Source organism: Marmota monax, unplaced genomic scaffold (assembly GCF_021218885.2).
Source record: "Marmota monax isolate L192 unplaced genomic scaffold, Marmota_monax_Labrador192_F-V1.1 WCK01_AAM20220418_F8-fsc00027, whole genome shotgun sequence".
NCBI lineage: Eukaryota > Metazoa > Chordata > Mammalia > Rodentia > Sciuridae > Marmota > Marmota monax.
Genome location: NW_026694617.1, coordinates 12,530,726 through 12,541,828, shown reverse-complemented (window position 1 = coordinate 12,541,828; position 11,103 = coordinate 12,530,726). Strand labels below are relative to the sequence as shown.

The window sequence follows — 11,103 nt, the reverse complement described above, 5'->3', positions numbered from 1 at the left end:
TAGAAAGATAACTAGTTTAAGTTTCAAAAGAAAAGATTCAAGAACTGGGTACTCCTGTGTGACATTTTGTAAGTGATTCCACTCCTCTTGAGTCATATGTAATTTTTTATACTTCCAAATAAAGATAACATCACAGCTTTGATGAGGACCAACATTCAAAGCACTTGATAGATAATACCTAACATTTGAGATAGGGTTTTTTATGTGTTGTTTTTTATACTGTTTCCTAGTTTATGTCATTAAACATGCATAAAAAGACAAAAGATATCATTATTATATATTTATATTTAAAAAAACAGCAAAGAGTGGAGAGACTGAGTAAATACCTTGTTGTTTCCATAAAGGGAAGTTAGAATGCTCCTAAGAAGCTAAGGTCATTAAGCAGCCTTAAAGGTGGATTTCCTATCCAGAAGCAGTGAACCACATTAAATCCACAGAGAACCTACAGCTGAAAGATCCAGAAATGGATTGAACATAACTAGTAGGAGTGGCCTAAATTAAGAAAAATTAAAATGCATTAAATTCATAGTTGAAACCAAACAAATGTTTTGGATTTAATTACATGACAAGGAATACAAAGTTATAATGGAAGGAAAACTTAGCAACTGGAATTCCAGATTGGGCTCTGTACTGGTTGCCTGAGTTTGCCTTGTGACTTATTCTCTCTAAGTCTGAACTTTTCATAGGCTAGTTAGACTGATTTCGTAGGTTTATGTGCTAGAATAGGAGTAAAACAGTAATGCTTCAGAATGACAATAACTTACTATTGATGTGCAGTAAAGGGAATTCTTTTAAAATCATTGTACATTTATAGGTTCCACTGATTCAGGTTTCTGCATTGATTGCTCCACTTATCAATGCTTCCTAAACACTGAATATGTGCCAGGCAGCCAAGCAATAGCAAATAGTGTTCTAGCAGTGAACACAATGAAGCTCACTTTCCTAGTTTACATTCTAGTGAGCAAAAACAGAAAATAGTTCATAAGTTTGTTTTGTCTTGTTTTGGTACCAGAGATTAAACCCAGGGTGCTCAACCACTAGGCCACATTTTTAAATTTTATTTTGAGATAGGGTCTTGCTGAGGTGCTTAGGGCCTCACTAAGTTGCTGAGGCTGGCTTTGAACTGGCAATCCTCCTGCCTCTGCCCCCCCCCCCAGCCACTGGGATTACAGGCATGCACCACCACGCCAGGCCTAGCAAAAACAGAAAATAAACACATATGTAATATATTCTGTGTCAGATGGCAATAGTGCAATGGACCAAAGAACAAGCATAGAGAAATTGATGGTGAAGGAAAATACTCCAGTCCTGGTGGCCTCAGTGATCTTTCTTGAATACACCAGGCCCATACCAAATTTGCACAGGCTGTCTCATCTCCCAGAAATATCCTTCCCCCAAGTATCCTCTGAGCTAACTTTCTCCTTGATGAGGACCAGCACGTGGGAATTCCACCCACTGCCACTTTGCTCTCTGCTGTATTTTCTTTCTCATAGATCTCACCCCCTTCTAACATATGATATAAATCACTTACCTGTGTAATTAATGTCTGTCTGTCTCAGCTAGAATGTAAGTTAAAAGCAGGCAAGGACCCTTGTCTGTTTTTTCCAAGGATGTATGCCAAAGCCTAGAAAATGGCTATGCTCAATAAATTGATTAGTGAAGAAATTGGTGAATGAATGAATAAATGAAGTAGGAGTGACCTGGAAAGTCTTTTCTCATGAGGTGACTAGTGAAATCTCAAAAAGTTTATCTTCCCATTAGATTGTCTTCAGGAAAGGAAATCCTGAAGACATTGAAGGTGTCTCCCACAAGCACAACACAAATCACAAGTGATTATAAACAGAACACAGAATCAGAAACAGGAAATTGTTCAAGACTCTGTTTTATTCTGAGCTTTTCCATTACTTTGTCAATCAAGAGATCCTTTTGAATCAGCAACATGTACTAACAGCTAAAAGTCCAAGCATGCAAGGGATGTATTATTGCATTCACTCTTCAGAAAAACTTACCAAGGTAGGAATTATATTTCCAAATTTCAGATGAAAAAAAAAATTGGAACATAAATAACTTTCCCGAAATCATATAACCGATAGGCAGTGAAGCCATGATTCCAATTAGATTCAAAGAGACTCTAAATCCCCTACTCCGAACTCATATATATTGGGAGATGAAAGCATGCCAAGAAAAAGTATTTTAATATTTTCACATACCTTCATTTCAACAGCACTTCTGGGTCCCTTAAATGTCATTCATTAAATCTCTTTTTAATAATGATTTTTGTTTGCAAAAGTTACCAAACGCATTTTTATTCACACAGCTTCAACTTTTGAATCTACAGCATCACCAGTCTAGGCAAGCAAGAATATTTTTCCAAAGTCTTTCACAGTATTCTGATCTGTGAGAGAAGGACTCCCATGAGGGAGAGAGGCACCAGATTGAATAGATAACCTTTGCAATGAGCTGAGGGCAACTCCCCTTGCCTCAGTTCCCACCTTCTCAGGAGAATCCATGTCAAGAGTGATTCTGTAACTCGATAAGTCTAGGTGGGAAGCAGAAGCCTAGGGTGGAGTGGAGGCTGGAATGGAAATTCTGCATTTGATCTTCTTTGATGGATCAGTTGACTAGGTCATGCCTTGAGGTGGTGACCCCTGAGATGAATCAGATGATTACTTAGTGATCTATCCTTAAATAAATTGCTAGCTAGAAAAATAGTCTTTGAAATCAATAATTTAATATTTATATGCATGCTTCCATGTACATACATTCATGAAAAGTCTAGAATATATTAGCTTTAATTTAAATACGATTTAAGTATTAAGGAGAGGAGGGCACCAATTTGTATTCTTAGATCTGGTTTCCAACTAAATCAGGCACAAATAAAATAATACGTTTCTATTTTTCTTAAGGGACATACATAATGTCTGCTTAAAATAGCTCTTAAAGGAAATTATGAAAGAAAAAATTGTCATCGGTTTCATTTCTTCCCTAAGGGTTTACTCTAGAGGCCACACAATTCCCCTTAAGCTCAATTACTTCACAGCTGAATGCTTTGATAACCTGCTAAAATGAGCAAACATAGTGTTATTAGCCAGCCAGGAAAAGGGGAAACCCCAGAGCAGCCATCAGCTTCCTTCATTTCTCGGCAATCAGCCCCTTTGTATCCCTGATAACAATGACAGGAAAATTTCTCTGCCAGCACTGTCAGGTCCGTATCAGATGCTTTTCCCTTCACAGTAAATTCCCCATCCTCAGAGGCCTCTATGTGGTAACTTTCAGGGTTCAAGTGGAGGTAATCGGGATCTTTCCACGTCTTCCTTATACACCTCCCGTTACTCCTGCAGAGGTGAAGGCTGCACACTTCGGCCGCTCTGGTCACGTTGACTATGTAGCTCCCTAAATCAGAACTCACAAACTGCTTCACCTTTGTACAGTTGCCCTGGGAATGTAAAAATAAATGGATTTTAGTGTGTCTCTCAGTTCCGATAGGATTAGAGCTTCGAGACCCACAAGGCACCTCTCTGGACTTGACCTGGTGGCATGGTTCCAGCTGGTGGACTCCTAGGCTTCTGGGCACTGGGGGGCTCAGATCAGAAAGGGGATAGATCTAAGGGACAGAAGATGAAGAAGATGCTCTAGTTGACCAAAACAACTGAACTTGAAAAATGGGCCCCAGAGTACAAGGGGACCTTGCCTTCCTCCAATTAACACCCTTTTTCTCTCCTTCTAGCTCCCAAGTTAATGGCTGCCAAAAGGAAAGAACAAACCCAAATTAGAAATCATACCCAGTTGCTGTCTTCAGGTATGTGGTTCCTTTCTATGTGATTGAGATTCTAAACTCCATCATTAGAGCTCCACTGAATTATTGTAGAACATTCTGGATTTTCCTCTTAATTATGCTTCGACATTGATTGTTCTGGGTTCTAAGTTTCTATGCACAACTCAAACACAGGAGAGCCTGTGAGACTTCCTAGGTAATTCGTGTGCCTGTGGTTCCTATTATGTGTTCTAAACAGAGGCCACCTGAGTGGTGCACACAATTTCCTGATGAAGCCCTTCTCAGGAGCCACATGGGGGCTGGAGTGGAAGTATCAAGCCAGAAAAGTCAGGAATTGAGCATTCAGTTTGTATCTAATTCTCATGGAGGGACACAGTTATAAACAGTTTCATGTACCATGTCTCACTAGCAACAAATTTAGCCAGTAAAATTCTAAGAATGATATCAGATCATCATGAAATTTCAAAAAAATCAATTAGTATTATAATTCTAGGCAACATGTATTATTCTATAGAGATATAAACAAACGACATCTGGAAATACAGAAGAGATTGCAATTAATGGGGATTGGGGAAACCTAGAAAGATTTCTTGGAGTAAATAGTATCTCACCTGGGAAAAATTTGAGAAGACATTTATATCTTATTTTAAGTACTATTAATTTTCAGCTGATTTCACTATAGAGAAAAAATAACTTCAATGTGGAGATTAAAAAGTTACCATCTGTTTCAATATCCCAAAATAAGATAGTGTTTCACATGGCTAAAAGCAAGGCCTCCAGCATCAAACCAACTACAGTTAATGTCAGCCCCACCACTAATTAGTCTAACTAGCTGTTAACTAGTTCAGTTTTCTCTCACCTTCTCATCTATAAAGGAAGATGATATGCAGTACCTCAGGTGACCAGTAAGTGGGCAAACCCAAAAGCAAACAAAACACAAATCTCTTAGTTATACCCTTAGAATATATCAAATATTCAACAAATGTCAGTGTCATGATTACTATCTTTACAAAAGCTAATAATATTTACTGAGCCCTAATTATGTACCAGATACTAATTTGGACTTTTATTCTAAAACAGGTTTATCCTGGGGATCATAAGAGCTTTGGTCAGAACAAGCTCTATAGGAAAACAGAACAAATTCTTAATATATACCCTCAAGGTACTTACTTACCTCAGATGAGGTTAAATTCATGTCTCCCCAAATCACAATGCCTGCAGCTCCCAAGGCAGCACTTTCTCCTATGGTACTAATTAGATCTTGCTAGATTGAAGAGAGTAGAGTTCATTATTAATTTGAATGTAAAGCAACCCACCAGGTATGAGGATTAGAGTCTGTGTTCAATATAACAGAGCTGGGACTGAACCCATAAACTCTGTAGAAAGTATTCTTCACATTTGTTGAGTAACACAAATGTGGAATGAACCACATTCAAAATCACTACAAGGAATAAACATAGTGTTATTAGCTATAATCACACGTGCTCAAAATCATACCCTATAATCATATGAAACAGCATATAAACATTTTTTAAAACGTTTTGTAGCAGGATATTATTTACATTTAGACTGTAAATAGTCATCAAGAGTTGTTTATTTGAAGTTGATTAGGGACACATACCCACAAACTAGCTATATGTATATGATACACAGAGTCCAAAGTTTTCCTTCTTTGAATATAATTCTCTTAGCAAGTTCTGGTCTCCATTTTGCCCCTGTGGAAATTTACCTCCACAGTGACTCAGATGGGTTTCAATCTCAATTCTAAAAACAGAGAAAGGGACAGTGTTAAGTCTCCTGGATTTTGATTTTGTCCATCCTTTGCATCTGGGCCCTGAAATTATCTATGTTTAATTTCAAAGTATTTGACTTCCTGGGCTTGATTTATGACTCATATAGCAATGGCAAAGTCACTAGGATTTTTCCAAGTATGTTTAAGAGAGATAAAAACAAAATTTTAGCAAGAAAAATGTTGATTTTTGTCATCTTGAAAGATTATTGTTTAAGTAGATCTAGAGCATTTGAGGAGGTGGGATAATAATAATTGAATATATGAAATAGTTTTCTTACTTTATTAAATTATAATACATTCTCCTATTCTTTAGAATACCAAACTGATCTTTTACTCCAAAGATGAATTTCCACTGATTAAATGATAGAAAATGGTCATTTGGTGGAAAAAAAACCAAAAAATTTAAATTTTATTTTGCTTTGACCAGTCTATTGTGATACCAATACTTGAGAGATGATTTTCCCTGACATTTCACAGCCTACCCATCAGATGGAAAGTTTTCCATTGTTGGTCTTTTAACTTTGTTTTTCTGGAAAGTGTTTTGATCATTTTCAAAAGGGAAGAAATTTTGCTTTAAACTAATTTTCCTTTTAGGTTCACATCCATTTCTATTCCTCAGACTACCATGTCCGCTGAACAGGTGAGAGCCAGCATGGAAGGAAAGGGAAGAGGTGTGGGAACGCTCAAGTGAGGTCATGCAAAAGCAAGGATTTTGAAAACTGTCAGTGATCTGGTGAAGAGGAGCAGAGGGAAGCCAGCCATGCAGCACCCAGACCACAGACTTTGCAGGGCCTGTGTCATCTGCTGGCTCTAGCAGACATGAGTTAGCAGAACTTCTTACTCTACTCACACAGAAACATCCCTGAGCATGCAGGGTGATAATCACATGGTGTGATCAGAGGGGCAGATGTCCCCACAGCTTTCCTTCAGGTAAAAGCACTGTCATCAAACATTTTGTATTTATAGGTTATTGATCCATATGGAAATGATGGCTGTGTGTGGTGACAGCCATGCCATCTGAGTTGATGTTGGTTTCTTCTCAATGTGTCCTTCAGGAGGGTCATTATCAGAAACAGTTTATTGAGACTGATTACAAATGGCAACGTGTTCAAGTACACATTGACCAAGATAAGCAGAAGACAGCAGATATTACTGAGAATTTCTCACCAAATTATTGCACTGTCACTGGCAGAGAGCAGGATGCTAAATAAATCACAGAGCAGCTGTGCTTTGAAGTCAGTAAAGCAAGAGCACTACCCTGCTAGGAAAGTCACAGAAAAAAAAAATGCCTTTGGAGGGACCACCTAAGTGCATGAGCTACACTATGTTGTCACATGAAAGAGAAGTAAAAGAACAAAACCCAGGTAGCCAAAATGAACCTCCTGGGTCCCAGTGTGGCACAGGGCTGCCTTGCCTCTCCCCTTGATTCTTGGGCTCAAATCAAGGCTTCAGAAATGTAAGGTAGGGACATCCAGAGGACTCCAAAGGGTTTCAGTCTCTGAAGCTTACCACAATGCATGTAAGTAAGTGCCCACTGTGGGGAGCTGGAGCCTTACTAATGAGTTCCCATTAACAAAGAAACACTAATTAATTTCAGGAATAATCATCTTTAAACCTACAGCCAAAGAAATTCCTGTCACTATTTTTGTAAACCGCACCATCAGTTAATATAAAGGTTGCATTTATTTTTAGGTAGAACAGGTAAACTTCTGCGGGAAACAAGGTGATACTGTTATTCCCTTAAGCTGTTCCCTCAGATATCCCATGGTTAAGTTTAAGGCTTTGATGCCTGTTAAAAAGTGATATGTATTTCTGTAGTGCTTCAATTTTCCATATACTCTTTTGCATTTGATTTCCATTGGACTTATGCTAGGCAAATAGGGTAGGAGATATTGTCCTGTTTTTGACATTAAGACACTGAGGCACTGAGGTTCAGAAAGATGAAGAGATTTGCTACTTACTGGTAAATCCTGTTTCTAACCTTACCTGTATGTGTGTGTGTGTGTGTGTGTGTGTGTGTCTGTGTCTGTGTTCTAAAAAGCCGACATCTATAGGAAAGTCAGAAATGGGAGCACTTAATGGTCTTTTGGGGTTTGATACAAATGAATTTCAGATTTTTAAAATTTTGTGGGCAGATTTTTATGGTGGCTAGAGTACAAAGGTGGGTATGCTATGGTTTAAAATACTTGGAAAATAGCCTGCCTTTCAGAACAGAAGAGAGTGCAGAATGAGATGAGACCCAAACTGCTATTTCTTCTTTCCTGTGAAAGAAAGCAGCAGCATTTCTGAAGTTATTGCTACTAAAGAAAGAAGTTTACCTAAGGCTGGCAGAATGTGCAGAATGTACAAGTAGTCTAAACTATGTTTTTGAAAGGAACACTTTGTACTTTAATGTTTATTGTTTCTTCCAAAAGTAAATTTATTATCACTAAAGAAAGGAACTTGCTGGAACTAAACATTGAAAAGCTTCACAGAAGGTTCTATTGAGCTTTCAATGCTAGAGTCAAGATTACTTTCTAAAAATTGAGATAACTTTTTTAAACCTTTCAAACAGGACTGAACTCTTATCATTCTTTCTATTTTTTTTTTAATTTTTTTGATACCAGGGATTGATCCCAGGGGCGATTTACAGCTTTACCACTGAGCCACATCCCCAGCCCTTTTTTATATTTTATTTAGAGACAGGGTCTCACTGAGTTGCTTAGGCCCTCGATAAGTTGCTGAGGCTGGCTTTGAACTCTCAATCCTCCTGCCTCAGCTTCCTGAGCTTCTGGGACTACAGGTGTACACCACCACCCTGGCCTCTTATTATTCCTTATTCAATTATGTATGGATGATTTTTATGGGTAGCATGAATTTTAGTTCACAATGGAAACATTTTCTTTCCTTATTTCATGAGTAGTGCCAGCGGCATAGCATTTTTTTCATATTTCACACATATGCACCATTTCTCCTTCTGATGAATATAGTTTACTCATATATACTCCACAGATAACCACAGGTCAGGGTCAAGCCCACACGGGGTGTTTCCTCTGCCTCCTCCTTAGGATGCCTAACACCGAGGAGATGTTTATATTTTAACACAGGCCAGTAAGCTGGAATTTTTAATACTGGAGAAAAAAAGAAGTGCCTCTGGTAAGATATATCAAAACATCACTGCATCACAAATTGGCAGTCCTGAACTTTTAACCGAGGTTATAAAACTATCTACTAGTGATTTAAATATTGAATTTAAAAACCCATGCACTCTACCAACTTTCTATTAGTTGTGGTTTTAAAGGCAACAGTAACCCAGATGGCTAAATCTGTAGACTCCCCTACATTTAGCAGATCTTCAATTCCTTCATACCTTTTTAAAATTAAAAAAAGCAATTAAATTGTGATAGAAATTCATAACATGAAATTTACTGTTAGTCACTTAAAATTTACAGTTTAGAAGCATTAAATACATTGACGTTGTTGTCCCTCCCTTATACCTTTTATTAAAGCTGGTATTATGCCTTTAAAAGAAAATGCTTTTTTCTTCTCTTGATATTTGCAAAGATGAGGACAGAAGCAGGAATGTCTTTCATTCCACTTGTATGTGCATGAGCAAATTCCTCCACTTTAAAACACCCTCTCCAATTTTCAGAACTATTCTCCACCAACCATCTCAGCAATTTTCCATAAGGGCTAGTCACAAGGGAGTACAATCAAAGCCAGCTCTCAGGAAGCATAGCAGCTTCCTGCCATACTAAATACACTAAAAGAATAATAATAGATAAGATCATCAAAATTCAGCTTGCATAAATGAAAAGTCCAAGTGAGTCAATAGACCAGGAAGAATGATGCTCTTACAGCCCATTAGTGAGGTGTTCTCATAATTATCAAAGAAATGTTTCCTTTAGAGATGAGGAGAAAATTCCCTACCATTGGGCAAGGAATTTCTTACCTTAGAAAGAAAAAACAAAGGTTCATCTCTGTACCCCAGTCTTGTGTAGACAAATACAGGCAGAGCATAATCATGGGATGTCATGGTGGAGACCCTCATGGATTCATGCACTCGAAATTGTGAGAAGCGCAAAATATTTCCACTGTCTCCGAAGGATTTCCTGACACCAATAGAAGGATATAAAGCAGCACTGCTATTCCAAAGCCAGGAGAGTTCATTGTTCCTCAGGACTTCCTCTTCTGGGCATGACCCGGTGTAGTTTGGGGCATAAACATTATAATTGTGGCAATCGGGATATAAATAATAACCCCAAAGGCCCTTGGGTCGACTCTTAATTCCCAATTTGATGGTTTCCTTCATGAAAGCTTTTGCACTCTCTTCAAAGGTCACTTTGGCTAAATATTCAATATCAGTAGCTGATACATTCCCTTGTGTATCAGAAACAAGCTTTTTTGACTTCTGTCTGTAGACATCTTTTGTGTTCCAGTTTCGGTCCCACTGGGGTCGCCAATATTCCCAGTCTATAACAGCAAGTCCACTGAAGTCTTCAGCGGGGATGTAATAATTAATGTCTTGGTCAGCTTTTTCCAGATGCACTTGCAAGCTTATGTTCTGGGGGAGACCCCCGTTAATGGGGACTCCCTGTGATGTATACCATGGATAATATCCCAATCTGTTGACATAAAATATGGTGACATTTTGCCCCCTGGCCTTGGCCAGTGGGCTTCCGATCACCTGAAACATTTTCAAATTCAGTCTTAAATTATACTTTATCAAACACTGATCTGTTGGAGCATTCCAAGCAGCTATAAAAGGTTTCCTTTGATAAATTGGGAGTCGGGCGGGTTTTAGAGAAGAGATAGACTTCAGAATAAAAAATATGAGTACCCATGTTGCAAGATGTATTGGCTGAACAACACAAAGCCTTAATTGTCCTTCAAATAATAGTTTCATGTTAAGATAAAAACTTACGCTATCTTCTGCTTTAATGTACTCCAGAAGGCCTGTGGAGAGATTTAATTTTCTGTAGTGATTATTTTGATAAAAAAGACTCAAATAGTGAACTCACATTATTATTATATTTTTATATTTTTTAAAGTACATTTTTATTTAAGGCCTTTTATATATTTGTATTAATACATTATATATAATGTTGGGATTCTTTGCTACATATTCATACATGTATACAATATAACAAAATATTCATTTCCCAGAATAAAAATCTTGAAGATACCCATAAATAAATTCAAATATAGAAGCTAATATAGTGACCAGGCTTCTGTTCAGCAACAAACAATGCAATTTAACATTCATGGAGCAGCAGACACTGTAAAAAAATAAATAAATTAGATGTATCTCTTGCCTTCCAAAAAAAAATGTAAAATAATATTTTACATCATTTTGGAAAGCCCACGGAATCTCAGGCACTGGGCTTAAGTGATACACAAATAGTATCTCATTAAGTCTTGTAACAACTATGTAAGGTTTATAATTGCATTTGCATGTTACAAATGAGGAATTGAAGCCTGGGAAGTTGAAAATGCTTGACTAATAATCACATCGCATGAAAGATAAGGCAATGTAAAATTGTAACAATGGAACAAG

At 37.6% G+C, this 11,103-nt stretch overlaps 1 protein-coding gene across 1 annotated transcript; it reads right to left on the bottom strand.

The window, feature by feature from the left end:
- Nucleotides 1-1,865: 1,865 nt before the first annotated feature.
- On the bottom strand, nt 1,866-10,467 carry LOC124077951 (hyaluronidase-4). Its single transcript, XM_046422521.2, has 3 exons — nt 9,499-10,467; nt 4,950-5,039; nt 1,866-3,436 (listed from the first exon to the last, which is right to left on the bottom strand). Exons 1-3 carry the CDS (start codon nt 10,450-10,452, stop codon nt 3,035-3,037), a joined length of 1,446 nt encoding a protein of 481 aa, XP_046278477.1. The 5' UTR covers nt 10,453-10,467; the 3' UTR covers nt 1,866-3,034.
- Nucleotides 10,468-11,103: the final 636 nt, after the last annotated feature.

What these genes read in the sequence shown, in the direction of transcription:
- LOC124077951 (XM_046422521.2), bottom strand. Translation starts at nt 10,452, where the DNA reads ATGAAACTATTATTTGAAGGACAATTAAGGCTTTGTGTTGTTCAGCCA. An exon ending in CTTTGTTTTTTCTTTCTAAG is followed by an intron (nt 5,040 to 9,498) that starts GTAAGAAATTCC and finishes TCTTCAATCTAG; the next exon opens with CAAGATCTAATTAGTACCAT. An exon ending in TGAATTTAACCTCATCTGAG is followed by an intron (nt 3,437 to 4,949) that starts GTAAGTAAGTAC and finishes TTACATTCCCAG; the next exon opens with GGCAACTGTACAAAGGTGAA.